Source organism: Calonectris borealis, chromosome 2 (genome assembly GCF_964195595.1).
Source record: "Calonectris borealis chromosome 2, bCalBor7.hap1.2, whole genome shotgun sequence".
Classification (NCBI taxonomy): Eukaryota; Metazoa; Chordata; class Aves; order Procellariiformes; family Procellariidae; genus Calonectris; species Calonectris borealis.
Window position 1 is genome coordinate 23,258,219 of NC_134313.1, and position 19,334 is coordinate 23,277,552.

General features: G+C 37.1%; 1 protein-coding gene across 1 annotated transcript in view; it reads right to left on the reverse strand.

Annotated features, from left to right (window-relative positions):
- RIMS2 (regulating synaptic membrane exocytosis 2) overlaps positions 1 to 19,334 on the reverse strand; it is a 484,675-nt gene that overhangs the window by 352,559 nt on the left and 112,782 nt on the right. Inside the window, exon 3 of the mRNA XM_075141296.1 lies at positions 4,258 to 4,568. Within this exon, the coding sequence (XP_074997397.1) occupies positions 4,258 to 4,568 (311 nt within the window). The remainder of the gene's footprint in view (positions 1 to 4,257; positions 4,569 to 19,334) is intronic.

Consider the following 19,334-nt stretch of genomic DNA (forward strand, 5'->3'; position numbering starts at 1 on the left):
CACTGTCTTTAAATATGTCAGCAGGCAGAAAAACATAGGTAAAAAAGTTAAAATGCCTCTATTTTACTTGAAATTGCTTTCAAATATGCTTAGTTTCCACAGGTCCAAGTAAAGATTGTACGCTTTTTTAAGACACGTGGGCTAAAGATCTATCAACTCAGGTACTCAGAAATAGAAACAATCAAAATCAGAGGCTGCACTACAGTGCTGTGTCATAAATGTTGCAGAAGAAAAATAGTGATAATCTTGGGAAATGGCCAGTTTTCAGCCTTTCAGAAAGAAACGCAATTGATAAATTCTTTAACATTGTATTGTCATATTTTAAATTGCAATAAACTACCATCAATGATGTTCCCAGTATCAGTTGTTCATAATCCAGCAATTAAAGAAGAGCCATCTGAAAAAGATATAACATGAAACAGATGGACACACATTTTCATTTATTTAATTCATGCTGCTCTTTGATGTTTCTCAGCTCGCTTATGCCTGCTTTTTCCTCTCTCCTCCTCTTCTCTCTTATTTTGGTGTCTTTTTTCTCTCTGTTCACACCCTGACATCCCCAACTGCAGTCCCAAAAGACAGAGCCTACGCTGCCAACATATACTGGCACTCCTTCCAAGAACGGAAGCAAAGGGACACAGGGGACCACTTTCATTCTACTGCCATTGGTAATGCAATAGAATAAAACCTTTATATGTGGGAAACACGTGTATACATTCCATAAAGAATATATGCACAAAACCTGCATCTTCAGACCCACGTAGCCTCAACAGCCTTGTCTGCAGTTCTTACTCAGAATAAAATGCATCCTCCAAACCTACTATAGTGTGTGGAAACCACCATAAAAATCCTGTTTTTTCCTGAGAATAAAAGCGATGATAGAAAATGAATCCCCAAAATACATATGTATCTTTGAAAGGAGAAGGGAAGGAAGAGGGAAGGAGAATATATTTTATCTGTGTCTGCTGGCCTGAAAAATAAATACTGCTGTTGTGCAACTCTGCAGCTGCTCACTCTCTCAATTTATTGTTTTCATTCTGGTTTTTATTATTTAATCTCATATCCTTACAGTTATTCTGAAAAGGGTTCAGGCAGCTTTATTCATTTGTCTTGTTTCAAATCATGATCCTACAGATCATGATCTTTACAGATACTAAGAACCAATTCTCTTTTATTGACATAGCTCAACCTCTGATAGATGCAGCAATGATGAATTGACTCATGAAACATGAAAACAAACTTTCTCACAATATTTTCACTTTTTTTTTGCATTGAATCTCATGAAAAATATCCTTGAGGAGAGCTTTTCTTACACTAATAGAATACATGAAAAATATATATTGTAAATTCAAAGCTAACATTTTCAAATTTTGGACAGCATTTTGGATTCATACAGCATGGATTAGGGGAGAAAAAAAAAGAAAAGAAAAAAAAAAACCAAAACCCTTAATCATTGACATCTACCTGAACTATATAACATCATTTCAGATAGGCATTGGATTAGAAATAGTTATGTCGTCATAACCTTGCACTGGGAAGATGCATGGGTTGTTTCCTACTTCAAGAGAGTTATTGCGAAGACCAGAAGCCTTTAGGAAAAGTTATATACAATTGCTTGACCACAACTTCAAGTTTCGGATGGATAAAATGCATTTTCTTAACTTGATCAATAATAATAAGCAGAACATATATGGATTTATAAATTTTAATACTAAAATTATATTAAATTATGATACATATTCCATGCATTATGTCAGTATAAAGATAATAATATATTATCTTCTCCTCTTAACAGTGGATGAATATAATAAAATTGTAAGCCTTCCCAGCGTTATTGTTGAGAATAGCAATGGCACCACAGCATATACAGGTCCAAACTTAAGGCCTAACCCCATCCTTGAATTCTGGGATAGTCTCTCTCAGAGATGCTGATATTCTCCTCTAAAAGCCCATTTGATGAATCAGACATTGATTGGCCATCAAGGAGGAGTCTTTTTCATTATCTCCAGCAATGGAAAGACAGTTAATGTCAGGAATATTAGGGAAGAAAATTGTTCAGAAGACCCTCTAACTTTCAGTAGCATGTCATATAGATCACAAATATATTCTAAGCATACTTGTATATGTTAATTAGGGACACTAATTATTAGTATCCAAATAAAACAGAAAGGGGATAATCACTGAAAAAACAATCTGGATTTAAGCAAAATGTTGCGTAGAAGTGATCACAATCAGCAGAATGGTTCTGATTTCAGGCACAGTCTACATTCTTCATGTTGGTAAATATTACTTTATACTGTCCATATTTATCATATAACTCTGCTTAGGGTAAATGCATATTACATATCTGAGTTATAAATTTATTTGTATATACCTTTCTTCCTCTCTCTTTCTGCATACATATAATATAAAAACACTTTCAGAGTTAAATTACTGCTGAGAACAAGAAGGGCTTTTTTTATCATCACATTATGTATCATTCCATTTTCCTGACAAAATTAAGGAAAAAAAGAACCACAGAAGAACCAGTCTCTCTCTCCTGCTCCATAGCATCAAGTTAAGCTGCCAGCGGTATTTCTCAGAGACCATGCTCATACCTGAGGAGCACTCAGAGCAACTAAGTACTGAACCCATCAACTGAAATCAGACCAAAGGGCAACAGGCAGAATAAGTGAAACAAAAAGGGTTAGATAAATTACATTCGATTTGTTCCCAAATAAGACCAAAAATAAGAAATAAAATATGGTGGAACACAAGAGGTGAAGGAAAAGGAAAACAATTTTAATTATATTAGCTGTAAAAGATATTATAGCTGTCTAACTTGTTTCAAGCTTGCGGAATAAATATTGTAACGAGGTCATAGCTGGGCAGCAGAGGAAGGCTGCCAGATTACACTGATCTGGCTACCAAGTTCCAAGGCAGGGGGAGGCCTCTGGAGAGAGAGGGTATCATTTCCATGGAAACACGTAAGCAAGCTCACTCTCTTCTTTCCCTCCCACCATATTTAAAGTTCAATTCTGGACTTGTTTAGAAAGAAATTAAATTTATTCAGTGAAACAGTTTTTACTTTTGTGTTCCAGTAAAACGTAGCTGCAGAGGTTGAGAGCCTTCTGGTGCCTTTTGGTACAATCACATCAAAAAAAAGGGAGGGAAGTTCCAGCTCCAGCCTCTGGCTAAACTGGGTCCTACTACCTTAGCGCTGAAACAGCCACAGTTTCAACCAATGCCAGCACTGAGATAAACCAGTGTGTGAGCCGGCACAGGCAGGATGCAGGAACAACCACAAAACCACAGATGGAATGCAAAGAGTAAATTTATTTTCATTATGTCGCCAACCAGGGGATCCCCGAAGCAGCACCCAGGCAGAGGCACACAAGTGGGAATGCAGGCACCATGGAGCTCAGTCCATGCTAGAAGATCACCGAACCTGCTGGTTTTGCCTGTATTTCAGGGATTCACGCAGGCGTAATATACCACTGTGCTTTGATCTTTCCCACAGCAGGGCAGGAATCTCAAGTGCGTTCAATACGGTGCCTCTAAGTCAATCACAGGCCTATGTTATCTAAACACAGATGTTCTACTTGTCCAACACACAAGGCCAAACAACAATTAGTATGATATATGTGTTTTTCGACTCCCCAGCTGCAAGTCATTTGAGCGTGTTTACAATCCCCCTCGCCAATATTCGTTATTTTCCCACAACCAGTGAAGAAATAATTTTCATACTAATGACAATAACTAACAGCAAGAAACTGAGAAACCATGAAAAGACTCAGGTCATCACACAAAGATTTCACCATCTTCAACACTATATACTGCAAGTACTACCAGATGTTTTAATTCAGTAGACTGAACAGCCACCATCTTCCATTAACCTGCTTTTTTGAGCCCTATTTTGGATTACTAAAATTCTGCTATAAATTTAGTGGCCGCAAAAGAAATATGGTAACATTCTGTACAGTGCAACGACTGTGATTCGACAAAGTTGCAAGCACACGGACAAGCTCTGTCACACTGCAACTGTCATTTTCCATGTTGTTTTTTTAATGAGAAGGAATGAAGAACACACATCGTCCATGACCACGTGAATACAATAAGAGACTCCTCAGCTGCTGCTTCTTTGGATTGTTTCAAAAAGCCCAGTATGTATTTTATAGGCTACAGAATAAAAATAAGATAAAACTTAAAAAGATAAAATAAAATTTGTAGCATAAATTCAGCAGATCTTATCAGTGTAAACATTAAATAATTTCTTACCTGTCTGATGTTGTGTCACTTGTTACTTGATGCTTTACTCCTGAACCATTCTTAATTGAGTCTTGTCTTGTGAGCCCTTGAGATCTGTTTTTGTCCAAAACTTGTGTGGATATGTCACCTGATGGTCCGTGGTACTGCGAATGCTCCTGCAGCTTTGCTTTTTTCTCTTGAGGTGCTTCCTCGTTCCGCAGACCTCTAATACCTTCTTGGTCAGGCTGCTGTGGTGCATTTGATCCACTGTTATAGAACCAGGCTCCTGATTTTGTGAGGATTTCTTGTTGTTTTCGGCACAAGTTACATACCCACATTACCTGTTCAGACATATTTAATGGAAAATCTGTTAGCTTGTAAATACTGTGTACAAAGTTTTCATCAAGCATACATCAACTGATCGTTGCCATTTCCAAAGGTAGAAAGAATACTATTTTAATTCTTTCTATTAAAATTACAATAAAATATGTCTGTACAACCATGGAGGAAATTGTTTTAGAAAAATATATAAACACAAAAGTACTTTTATTCTATTTTTGCTTCATCATTTATAATACAAGGGAAAACCACAGATAGTAGCAATATAAATGAAAAGGATCTACCTATTGACATTCCAATGGCAGTAAATGTAAGATTTGAAAATGAAGACTATAGGTTGAGGATGATAGGATGATAGAAAAAAAGAAAGGAATAAAAAATTCATTAAATATTTAACCCATTCTCTTACTAAATCAGAGTAAGGAACTTTAGAATAAATCCTCTGCTGTTGCAAACAAGTAATTTTATAATTCTCCAAAATGCTCTGCTGATTTACTTCAGCGGTATTCTGTATCTTGTATTTACATAAAGAAGCTGACTTCAAGAAGTGACTTGATTTTCAAAGCTATTGTAAATTAAAGCCATTTTATAAATAAAGTAAAACAATATGTAAGGTAGTGAGTCTCTCCGCTTCATAGCCAAGATTTAGCTTTCACTGTATGCTTACTAAATTATTAAAACAATTACAGTTTCCCAGTTGTGAGATCCTGTGTGTAGTAATGAGATTTTTTAACATTCTAAAATGTATTTGCTGGCAAAGCTTTTGTATCCGATCACCTTAGTCATATGGCAGTGCAGGAAATTGCCAGTGCCAATTATCTGTGAGTTAATTTCACATTCAGTTCTTATATTATATGAGAATAAATCAGGATGTAATGAATCAAATACAACAGGCCAGTTATTAATACAATGGCACATTCAAACTGGTTACTGTGTTATCTTAGAATTTGGATTGCAGATAGCATTAATTCACTGTAAATTTAGTCCTTCACTCCTTAATCTTCATTACTCTTTAGCCCTAACTCAGCTCTTCTGTTCTTTATATATTTTTGCCTTAGTTCATGGACAAAATTGTATCATTTTTACTACATGTTTCTTGAATGTCTACACTCAGCCTTCGATCTAGTTATCATGCCTCCAGTTCTAATCCTACACGGAGCTGCCTCTTTTTCAAGGGTTTACAGTACAGGACATTCAAAGGCTTACATTAATGCTTTTCATTATTCTTTTAAATGCAGCTAGCTCGATGGTTGAATCACACGGAAAATGTAGTTTCTACCTCCACAATACATCTAGCTCAGTCCACCAGAAAAGGTTTCAGAAGCTGCAATTTGTATCTTACTTTTATTGCCCAGGAAGTTATCTAATAGAAAATTTGGGCCATGCTGTCTAGTCAAGTCTCACCAAAAACGTTTTGATGAAAGCTTCATATAGAAGGCTACTTGGATGCAAGGTTTGTACTCAAATTTAACTCACTGACTGCCTCATTCACAAACTGCCAGGCTGGGCAGGAAAAGGAGGCATCACTTGCCCATTTAGTGGTGGCAATATGCCCCATCCTGGTAAATTTCCTTCTTAACTTTTTATAGTGGTGATACTCCATCTTTGAGAACTCATGTCTGCTTATTTTAACAAGGCAGAACAAGCTATCAAAGCACTGAGGGTGAAAATGAGAGACTCCCTGAGTAGCAGCTTGCTGTCTGAAGTCAGTTAGATGTCCTGAGAACAAAGGTCAATACCATGTACGCTTCAAGCCTGGCCATCATTCATAGAATCATAGAATCATAGAATCATACAGGTTGGAAAAGACCTCTAAGATCATCGTGTCCAACCGTCAACCCAACACACCATGCCCACTACACCATGTCCCTAAGGGCCTCATCTACACGTCTTTTAAATACCTCCAGGGATGGTGACTCAACCACTTCCCTGGGCAGCCTGTTCCAAGGCCTGATCACTCTTTCAGTAAAGAAATTTCTCCTAATGTTCAATCTAAACCTCCCTTGGCGCAACTTGAGGCCATTTCCTCTTGTCCTATCGCTGGTTACTTGGCAGAAGAGACCAACACCCACCTCGCTACAACCTCCTTTCAGGTAGTTGTAGAGCGCGATGAGGTCTCCCCTCAGCCTCCTCTTCTCCAGGCTAAACAACCCCAGTTCCCTCAGCCGTTCCTCATAAGGCTTGTGCTCCAGGCCCTTCACCAGCTTCGTTGCCCTTCTCTGGACACGCTCCAGCACCTCCATGTCATTCCTGTAGTGAGGGGCCCAAAACTGAACACAGGATTCGAGGTGCGGCCTCACAAGTGCCGAGTACAGGGGCACGATCACCTCCCTACTCCTGCTGGCCACACTATTTCTGATACAGGCCAGGATGCTGTTGGCCTTCTTGGCCATCTGAGTACACTGCCGGCTCATGTTCAGCCGGCTGTCAATCAGCACCCCCAGGTCCTTTTCCTCCGGGCAGCTTTCCAGCCACTCTTCCCCAAGCCTGTAGCGTTGCCTGGGGTTGTTGTGGCCGAAGTGCAGGACCCGGCACTTGGCCTTGTTGAACCTCATACAGTTGGCCTCGGCCCATCGATCCAGCCTGTCCAGGTCCCTCTGGGGGGACCTTTGTATTGTATTCAAATACAAACGTAAGAACAGGTCAGTTTTACCTTAGCTAATTAAGTTAGAAAGTACACAAAAGCTCCAAACTGAAATTTCAGCACCAAAGACAGAAGTATTTTTGCCCCCTTTAATCAATAACAACTAAAAACCTTTAATATTTCTACTTGGTTTGTACACAGCTGAAAGAAGTTCTAGACTTTCCATCTATGTGTCAGCGCAATGAAAGGACCAGATCTGAAACCATTATTTAAGTATACAAATACATAACAATTTGAATGACTACAAGATGAAACTCCCTAAAATTTTTGTTTTTCCTTCTATTAGTAGATGTTAAAATGTCACAAAAACTAGATATAACAGTCTAAACACTTGAGCAACTATGTCCTTGGCTGACAGCCACATTTTGTCCCAGGACAATTCACTCCAGGATGACCAGTATTATTCTCTTGTACCCAACAGAATGAGAGGTCCTTCTGAATGAATATGATTTAATATCTCCTCCTCTAAAAGTAGAATCAGGAAGAGTACTCCTGACCAAACCCGTGGCACACAAAATTTAGTGATCTGTTTCAACAGAAATCTCAGCTCCTGCCAAACTGGGTAGACAACGATGTATAGCAGAACAGAGCAATCCAATTATCAGTGTTATGAGACCCATATGAAACAAGCAAATATTTTATGGTAAAAGTTTGATCTAACACAGTCCCTGATTAAAGATGCTATGCCTATCTTTGTTGTCGCTATCTACTGTATCATCATCTGGTATTTTATTTCCATCTCTACATCTTGGAAGCTGTTTTTCACTGACTCTCAGTGACACTTTAAGGGAGACATCATATTATCTCCCAGGCCCTACTGAAGTCAAACTCGTTCCAACTGTTTCCATTGTGCAATGTTTCTTACAGACTACCAAAGTAATTGGGTCAGACCTGAAGGAAACAATATGAACGCTTAAAATGAAAGCACTTCATGAAACAAAGAAAATGTAAAAAAAAAGAAAAAATTGCTTAAGGTATTTCATGTTGAAAAAAATTCAAACACACTGCATGAAAAATGCATATATTTATGTATTTTGCAGATTTTTTCTGCCTTTCTAAGTGTGTTTCATAATATTTATAGCTAACACTTCTGATAAAGCCTTATTTCCAATGTACTTTCAACGTGCAGACTTCCATAATGTTGACCCAAGCAGTTATAATTTTAGCTTCAAATAATCACACACAATGAGCCGAACGGCAATTCTCACACAGACATAGAAATTTATGTGCTTTCAGTCAACACCAAGAAATTCAAGCCCTTAATTAGTACAGGGCTAAACTGACTTCTCCATCTTATTGTAGCATGTAGAAACATTCTTGCAACTTAAAAAATACTGGTAATTTACAGTGTAGACCTCCCAATTAAATGACAGACACGCATGTAAGATAGTGTCATAAGAGCACAGAGGGAAAGGTGGCATATTCCTGGACAGGATTTCTCCTTCTGCTCCCAGGGGCCTGTGACAGAGCGCTCAGCAGCTCACAGACACGCAGAGCAGCTCTGTCCCCGCCAAGCCCCCGCCAGGACAGAGCATTTCACGTGACTGTGACAGCAGCACAGCAGAGAAGGGAAAGGGAGACTACAGAAGTGGATCGCGTGCTTAATACATGCATTTTGACATATCTGCAAAGACGAACCACAGAAGTTTCCCTTCTAGAAAAGTAATTAAAAAAGGGCTAATCCCTTACATCAGAAATCTGCACTCTAAAGTAGGCACGCTGCCTACTGCACCCATTTTCAAATTGCCTAACCACCGCTCTGAAGAGTTCAACAGTCGTGAACACATTTTGTACATGAAGTGTTGCAGTTTGTGGGTGCCAGTTCTTCTCAGCATGGGAACACTGCCAATTTGAAAAGCAAAAAATGGACAAAATCTGCTCTCCAATATCTCTAATTATTATTTAAGTACTAGTTTAAAACTAGAATCTAAAGTGCTAGTGGCACTGTATCGAGATGTGCATTTCAGTACAAAAGGCTGAAACACCACCTAGTGCCTAGGATAAGAATTGCTGAAGTTTTTTTCAAAGAAATTTCTCCTGTAAATTGTGAAAATAACCACACAAAATATATCTAGCCTGACATTTTCACATTAACTCTTAATTTAATTTGTTTTTTTAAGACAAATTTCTTTTTTTAGACAACGCTGAAAAGAAGTATTCCAAATTTGGATTAGACAGATTTACCTCAAACCTTCCACGTGCTTTCCATTTGCGAAGATTAATTCCATACATGGAACAAACAAGTTCTAACTCATTTTGGATTTCTTCACCATTTTTTACAAGATTATTCATAATACGCTCTTACTTCTGCTAACACTACCCAAAAGCTTTCGTCACATAATATTAGCACTTTTTATTACATAATCCCACAAAAACAAATTCTGCAAAACCTGTAATATCCAAATAATCAGCCATTTAACATCTACACATCAGACATAATTAATGCACAGAAACCCCCACTCCTTTGTATTGTCCTAAATAAAACATTACAAATTTGTCTATTAGAGTAAATTTTTCAAAACACTTTCACACACCACTTTAAATTCAATAAAATGGAAAAGACATTTATAAAGAAATTACATCTGCAGACATTGTAAAGCAAAAAATATGTAATTTAATAAAAAGGATACAGTATGACAATAATTTTAATATTTTCAGATAAATTATGTGAAAATGACAGCTACCTTACAAAATACCATTCACTGTTCCCCTAAGTATAATTATAGATGCCTAAGACTAACTTCTAAGAACAAAATGGAAATCTTACCTTATGTAAGATTAGATTAAAAGGCACAGTATATTTGATTATATATCAGGCTGAGTTTGATAGCTTAGACGCCACAATCTAAGCAATAATTACACCAAATCCTCATCAGCCTTCAGAACACTACTTTGAATTACAGACATGCAGAGGTGCAAAATTTTACTGGGAGGCTTCCATAGGACAGTAAGGTTTATTATTATGGTTTTACCAAATATCTTGGAGTTCATCCGCTTGGCAGAAGCACCTAATATATTAGCATTATATTAATTGTTGTGCTTACTGCTAGTGTTCTTCAGATAATTTCACTTGGTTTAAATATATATGTTTGGGGTTTTTTTGTCCTCATATTTTATGTAAGATACAATTCCTTAAACATTATACAAAGTAACAAGAATACAGCATTGAAAGGAAGGGGGAGAAAAATGGAATAGTGGGAAAACTCTTTGCTTGGGTCCAGCATCAAGGTAACTAATCATGTTTACTAACATACTACAGTTAGTCCTTTTTTTTTTTTTCCTTTTTTTCTTTTTTTTCAATCTGTCACAGATGCAAAACAGCTTCATTACATCATGGAGCAGTGCAATGTTTGAAACTACCCTGTACCAAGGAAGTAGAGTAGCTTTTCAAGGAAAGAGTGCTTCATCTCTCCGTTAGTCACTGCATCGACTTGGAATAGACACCGCTGAATCAGCATTGGCACACAGTAACATGAGTCAGCTTCCTCTGTACAGTCGTGGAAGTTACGATTATATAGCAAATCTATGCATCTTTGGCTAATGTGGCCCTAGTATAAGGAGGGCGCAATGGTATTTTCCTTACTTCTAGTCCCAATTTCTGCTGATCTTTCCCCATTTTGCCTATTTGAAATATAACAGTGTTTCCAAAGAACTATAAGTTTAATCAGTGGGTCTTCTGGTTCTGGGACTGCAAGGGTCACTTTTAACATTGTCTCCCCAGAAAATGAGATTGATCTGCTTTTCTGGTTATTGGTTTGTTTCTGAATACATTAAAATCCTCCAAAATTTTCCAGTAAAATAGCAACAGCACTATTAATTGTCCCTGACAGAAGTAAAACTTTTTAGTACTCTGCATATTATTTAGCATTCAAAGCTCTTTGAATTAGAATAGAAGGCTTCTTGAAGTTAGCCAAAATATAAAATCCTATGTATTTGGTTCTACACACCACCAAAAAAAGCGGCTCATGTTTCCTCTAAAAAACAATAATTCACTTTTCTCCTCCCATCTGAAATCTGTATTCTCTCTTACAGCTGAGAGTAGTGATTTCCATTATTGGTTAGGGAAAGTTTGTATTCCTTTCTATGAGGGCCTTCCTTTAAAATTTTTAATTGTGATATTCCTTTTTAATGGAAGCAACTGCCTACGAGTGTGTAAGACTTATACATAGCATGTGCTATCAGTAGCCAACATTTATATTTCTGGAAAACACAGAGGCTTTTACAACAGCTGGAGGATTTAGGGCTCATCTATAGAGACATCATTCTAGAGGTTCAGGTCCAGATTACTGATGCATCTTTTATAGTTACTAAGATCTATTTTAAAGACACAAATTCATTATTTTGGAGTGAATGGAATAAATCATACCTACTTTATGCTCAAACATTGTAAATAGCAGAGTCTGGATATATTTTTAGTGAAGCAGAAACCTTTCCAATTCATTTTACTGTTCTGACTGCACAGACGAGTCATCATCATGTAAACATGAGGGCCCGCCCATCATCAATTTCTACTTTTGTTCCAAAGAAATCCTGGTTTTTGTTTCCTGCTGTTTTCTTTCCACGATTCTATTCTTTTTTGAAACGTAATTCTTTTTCTCTTTTCTTTTCCAGCGTCAATCCTACTTTGAGCAGGAAGTTGGACTAGATAAATCCCAGGTCCCTTCCAAACTGAATGATTCTATGATCATTTACAACTGCATTTTGGTAACTATTTTTCTACATAAAAATAAATCCAAATAACTATTTTAAGGTCAACAGAAATACTCTGGATTGATTTGATTGTAACTGAGAACAAAAACTCCTTGCAGTGGTTACAGTACTGTGAAATATTCCTTAAAGATGGTTTAGATTTTTATTTGATATCAATCAATTTAACTACTTCTCTTTCAAAGCAAAATGAATCTGCAAGATTTCGTATCCTCTAAAAAGAAATTAGTAACATTATGGACATTGCATGGTAGCTTCTTCTGATACTGCACTACAGCAAACAGAGGTTATATCTTAGTATTTATCCATTCAACTCCACCTTATTCATTCAACTATATGGGATACATTCACCCTTCGTGTCACACCATTTTCTTCTGTGAAATTAATGTAATTAGTCAATGAGGTATATTACAGGAGCAAAGAAAATCTCTGGATTTGTGACTGTTATAAGAGTTAATAAATATTACCTACTTTTTCAACATTTTGCTACGCCACTAGTCTGTGCTGTGGTACTGACTTTCACTTTCATGCAAGTACTAAAGTTATAATCAGTTTGACCAGCTGCCAAAACTGATATAATGTTTATTGGCCCTATATCCACAATGACTCATGGATACCCATCCCCCCAAAATTGTATTAAATACCACAAGGATTCCAGTACCAGTTAATAAAAGCAGGAAAGCTTACAATACTAGCATGAGACTAACATCTTTACATATATTTTAAGGGATATGTGTATTTGCACAAAAAAAAATTGTGTATACTGAGAGGGTGATGATATTACACATTTGCTCTTGAGTTTGTGGTGAATGGATATATTATGTATGAAAAGTTATGATGGTCATAAACAACCAAGTAGGCATAAAATGAGTATATCCCTTTTTGTGCATGCATTTGATACAGTATATATTTACATGATTCTATCTTTTAAGCATAAAAGAAAATATCATAAGTGACTACAATTTTAAAAAGGTATATTCACGCTTTTGTACTAATGCTGTACTTATCATCCTAATGGGATCTCTCTCTTGTATCAATTTTTTTTATTATCTTTAAGGCGTATACTAGCGATTTTGTTCATACATTTTTTTTCAACCAAGAGTACAATCACTGAATAAGATATCTGACCAGGAAAACAGATTATTTATATTCAAAAATGTGACAAAGGCCTCCACATGCACAGTAGGACTAGAAACTGTTAGTTGGAGCACTAATCTAAGTGGGTTAATATAAGCCAAAGCACATCCTTCCTAAAGTATACTGTATAAAAAGAAGCAGTTCACATATAAAATAACTGATATTCTCCAAGATCTGTAAAGGCACTAATCTGCTTTTTTCATTATGGCACAGGCACAACTCAACACTGTCCAGTCCAAAGTGCTTCTAATCAATTCCAATGGTAAGAGTGCATAATTCCTGCATAGTGCCATATTGACCATACACAACTCTTTCATGAGCTTTCATGATTTCATGAAGAATTAGATGGTGTAAAGACTTCCAGTGAGGAAATGGCTAACATGAAACCGAGTGTGATCTGGACATAGTACATACCGGTGAGTGTTATATCCCAGCAAATACAGCTGCACTGCTTCCAAAACGGAGTTTGTAAGCTCACACAGTACTTCACAGGGCCATGAAGGCTCATTAAATAAGTGTGGTGGGTTTTGGCATGAAATAAACCTGCCATAAGTGAACAGAATCTACCACACAGTTCCACAAAGTCTTTCTTTAACCTTGGAAACTTGCATAATTATGTAGTATATTGAGAATGTACAGTTGACCAAGCTACACCTTTACTAAAGTTTCAGATTTGTAACAGTCTTAAGAAAGCAAGAGAACCGAGCATACATTTGCTGTCACTTTTCTCAGCAAGTTTAAGCTCACTAAATAAGAATACTGGATAGAAAGAGACCTCGTGTATTGATTCCAGTTGCCTGCTGCTTCAGGCAACAGCATTTTTTTAACAACTTTATAATTTAATGAAGTTCCATCTTAAAATTAATTAGAAGTAATAAGGCCAAAATCTGTCAAAATGCTTTTCCAAGTCCTACAGCTACAATGGAAAGAATGCCTTTTAATTTCCAGTGCTCATTTATTATAAGCTTGTTTATTGCTATTTATTTTTATACCAGTGTTGTCATTTAGTTTAAATAGCTCCTTTCTCTCCTCAGTGTTTGCTGCCTGATGTTTTTATAGAGGCCAATCACATACTCTCTCTGCTTTCATTTTTCAAGGCAAACAGATTTTGCTCTTCCAGGCTATGCCTATACCAGTAAGACATAACCATGTCACAGGCCCAGGTGCTGGCCCAAGATTGCCTGTTAATTCTTATGATTCCTGGCACAGTTAGGCCTTTGCTAACCAGCATCTCCCATGCCAGCACAAAGTGTAGGAGAACAGCATGGAGCAAGAACTGCTCCTAATAAGCAGCTTGGACACAGCTACCTTGCTATGAAAAGCAGAATTCAGGGTTGTTGAGCAGGACTGAGCACACAGGAGTCCCTGGCCTGTAGTTCAGAGTAGAAATTCTTATTAGTCCTTAAATTCCTGATTTTACACTTAGTGCTATTTAATCTCACTCATTTTTACTACTGGAGTTCACAAGGTCATCTGGTTCTTTATTATACGGTATCCCATTGCTTCCCTGTACTGATAAGTATCCAACTTTGTGTCACCAATGTATTTAATTACACTATTCTTGTTCTCTGTGCCAGGCCACTAGTGAAAATATTAAAGATCTTACCCAGTACTAATGCATAAGGAACTCAGCTAGGAAGTTGCCTATAGCTTTCCCCTCTATATCATTATTCAATTAATCCTCATTGTTTCAGTTTAAGAAGTAATTTATAGGTGGTCTTGTATCATTTAATCTTCTGCAAAGAATTTACAGTTAATTTTTACACTCTAATCTCTAGCCATCTCTGCACACAAATGAGTTTCTCGAACTCCTCAGTCCTACTGTTTTTGCTTATTTGTTCCCTTAATTCCTCAAAAAATAATTCTCTCTGTAGAGACTGCTGTTAGAGCAACTTTGCTGTGGAGGAAAGGCAGTTGTGGTGGAGGAAAGGCAGTTAAATTTTTTGGTAGAAAAATACAAATAGGCAGTTATGGCTCAAGTAAGGTAATATAAATAGACATTAGAATTACTAATTTGCGATTTTATAGCAAAGTGATTGATTCTAATAGGTTATAACACAAATCCAGGATGTCTGAAAATATTAAGTTTTCTTTAAGAAAAGATTATTACAACATTTTCTTATTTTCTCAAATATTTTCATAATAATTAATTCAGGCAAAATAAATACTGTCTTCCACCAGATTTGGCACACAATAGAAATTGTCCAAATGACAGTTCCAAGTTCCAAAAAAGATTTTTACTCTCAAAGGCACTGGTAAAAATATTCAAATATCCCACAGTGATTTGATTTTGAGACTTTTGTTGCCTGAAAGTCTCAATTAGATGTTATTTATGCTGCTTTGTGTTCAAAGTTCTGTACTAATGTCACAGCTTCATTAAGGAACCAGCTAATAAAAATAACAAATTATCTACAGCACAGAGGTGCTGAGCATATTCATTAGTTAACGCTTGTAAACTGTCTGAAGATGAATGGCACTAAGCGTTCACAGGTTATTTACCACTGCAAGACATGATATCATCAACAAGAGGCCAAAAAGGGAGAAAATGTGACAGAACCACAATAAGCCTGGGGTCTGTATGCAGACGGCATTAAATTGAAGTCAACAGAACTACACCATTTACATCATCTGTGTCATCACTCATTACTGAAATTGTCTGAGAAAAATGAAAGATCCAACTGTAATGAAATGTAACAGAATGATAATAGAAAAGTTGAGATGCTTATCATGCAGTTATTGCTGTATTGAAACCCACATAAACGTTCTTCAATATAACATAAACTTTATGCCTAGACTCTAACAATTTAGTCACAGCAGCACAGCTCTCAGCACAGGCTGCAAAGCTCAGCCAAAAAATAACACATACAGAATCATGGAATCATAGAACAACCCGAGTTGAATGGGACCCATAAGGATCATCAAGTCCAACTCCCTGATCCTTGCGGGACTACCTAAACCATATGACTAAGAGCATTGTCCAGATGCTCCTTGGACTCTGCAGGCTTGATGCCGTGACCACTTCCCTGGGGAGCCTGCTCCAGTGACCGACCACCCTCTCAGTGAAGAGCCTTTTCCTAACGTCCAGTCTGAACTTCCCCTGACACAGTTTCATTCCATTTCCTCGTGTCCTGTCGCTGGTCACCAGAGAGAGGAGATCAGCACCTCCCTCTCCACTGCCCCCCATGAGGAAGCTGTAGACTGTGATGAGGGCACCCCTCAGCCTTCTCCTCTCCAAGCTGAACAAGCCAAGTGACCTCAGCCGCTCCTCATAAGTCTTGCTCTCGAGACCTTTCACCATCTTGGTCGCCCTGCTCTGGACACACTCCAATAGTCTGTTTTCCTTCATATATTGAGGTGCCCAAAACTGCACACAGCACTCGAGGTGGGGCTGCACCAGTGCAGTGTAGAGTGGGACAATCACCTCCCTTGACCGGCTAGCTATGCTGTGCTATCCAGGCTGGAAACCTACACTGAGTTGCATGCTACGACAGAAACACATCTTATGCCTACATGAGGTGCAGCCACAGTTAACCCTGACAGAACAGTAAGAAAATCTAAGATTAAAAAAATATTTTATATAAATGTCAGTCTAATGAATTTCAAAATAGAAAAGAAGAATAAGAGTAGAAAAGTAACAGTCTTAGTGACACCTAACACAGTCAGGTGTATATTACTTATCAATATCCTGAAGAGAACCACCATATTTTACAAAAGGAAGAAGGAAGTTATGTACAATGAAATAAAGTGGTTTTTTTTTACTTCCAGTTTCAAATAATGCCCTTTGTTAGGAAACACATCTGGTCAATTTCCTACATTTCTACTTTATATATATTGACAACTCTCTGGACTTCTATAATTATTTCTTCCTTTAAAATATCTACAAATTTCACATATGCAAAGTCCTTCTGCTACTTCAGCAGCCTGTTGAGGTAGCTAGATGAATCGTTCCCCTTCGCTGCTAGTATAAGATAGCTGGCTTCGAAAGTGTTATTACTGAAATTTACTGCCTTCCCTAAAATAAGTACTACTTCGCATTTCACTCAGCCAATTTTATCTACGGTTTAACGACCACTTCCTGCTTTATTGTTCTTTTGCATCCTTCCCTCTTGCAGGGAAAGGGAGATAGAAGGTGGTAAAACTCTTCACATACACATTATGTGTATGTGAACTGACAGTATAAAGCAGAACAATGCGAAGTCTCATACCCTAAGTCCTCTATAACTCCTAATATGAGAATACAGATGAAGTAAGAATGGGAAATAAGTCATGGACTAAGTGTCTTGAAGAATGCCAATAGCTGAATAAGCTAGTAATCTCTTTTCAAAAGAGTCCACACTGTGATTTCAGTTAGCAGCTAACAGCTAGTGGACTTTTCAAAGAATATTACCTAATTATAAAGATAATTTAGTCCTGGCAAACTTTGCATCATGATTTGAAGCTCTCATCAGAATAAAAGGCTTTCTAGAAGTATGTCCTGGAAACCAGTTCTGCGCCTTAAAAATGACATGCAGTTTGCCTAAAAAAGAGCATGTAGTTTGTCAGGAAATCTTTTTAAATAGGCTGTGCAGTTATTACATTACAGCTCACAGCTGGAAGCTCTTATCAATTTACCTTGATAAACCAGCATATCTTACTAGTGTCATCTCCATATGGCTTCTGCTTCTCCCTTCATTTTTTCAGCATACACTACAGACAATGTTGAGTGAAGCAAATCAAGGTCTGTGGAGACACCGCATGCAGCCTATATAAATGGGCGAGGCTAAATGTTTGAGGCTTCAGAAAAAAAAGTGGTTAAACAGGCACTTTCGTTGAGATTAAATCCTGACACAATGGTTTCTTTATGAAAGAATTTTTTATCTTCTCAGGATGTGAAGTTAAATGTGTTTTCATTCCCAATTCTGGACCAGAGCTAACCCACATTTAACTCCATTGAAGGCGAAGACAGCGATCTATTTCTCTCTGATAAAGCCATCCCTTTCTTCCCTACTAGTTATGTGTAAGCTTGTAACTGGCGGCATGCTCTACCTCAAATAATTGCCTTACACAGCAGACAGCTCCTGTTTTGTGCATTTGGGGCATGAACAAACCCTTACCTATGACAACTATATGACATGCAGATTAGAATGTGCCATAAAGGACACAGCATTATGTTACACTTTCCTAGAGTTGGTTAAAAAGTAGAAATGGAAATCATCTGAAATACTGACTTGGCAATATCATAATAAAATATTTCTGGCTCCCTCTAGTGGGTTTTAGTCGTGTATCATGTTAGCAATGCTACACTAACACACCAACAGTAAAAGGCTTTGGAAAGTTGCAACAAAAACTTTGAAGTCTTCCCTCAATACTTCTGGCATTTCTGTAAAAAAACAACCCTAACGTTAGCCAGATTTCTTTAAAGGTTCCCTTTCATTTTATTTTTCGTTTCTTTTAGATTTCAGATCTAGATACTTGAAAGGCTTAAAGGCCCTGGTTCAGCAATGTATTGATCTAATACCTAAGTATTTGAATAGTGTTCCCCTGTTACAGTTTCTCTGATGAAATTGTTCATGCTATAGTGTTAGCTTTTCTATAAACAAAACTAAGTTTAGGTACTTTAGGATTTCTTAAAATCTGTGAAATACAAATTTTCACACTGCAAATCCTTGAATCTTGCTGAATTTGCAAAATCCCCTGTATCAACAGTGAACATCAGCCACAGGTCAAGATGCTTTAACTGTTTTTATTCTTAGAACAGTTTGGTTTGGTTTGCTTTCACCTCTTTTTTTTAAAGATTTTTCCACCTCAATAGTATGCAGGTTCTCTTTAAAATAGCTGGTTCCAAATAAAAGAGTCATTTAAATATATTAAAGTGACCAAAAAAAAAATTAAATATTTCCTTATATTACTGTTGCACAGCTCATATTATCAGAGCATTCAGTAGCAGCATCTTTCAAGTTCAAAATTAGAACCAATGAAGTGTTTTATTTTTTTGCAATTGACTAAAATATACTTAAAGAATTTTAATTTTATTCCCTAATTTGAAAGCCCTTTCTCTTTTTTCCTGCATCTGCCAGTACAAAGAAATCAAATGTTTGAAATCCTAATTTAAATGTCATAGAAGCACTGACAAACTTTTGTGTAGTTTTTCAGTTGGTTTTGTTCTTTGTTTTTTACAATTAGGACACTAGTTGCAGTAATATGTTTAAATCAAAGTGGATGACATGATGAGTGTGCCAGTGAACTGCTTCCTGATTTTATGTAATGGATGACCACAACTGAGCTTATGAAGATCAGCTTA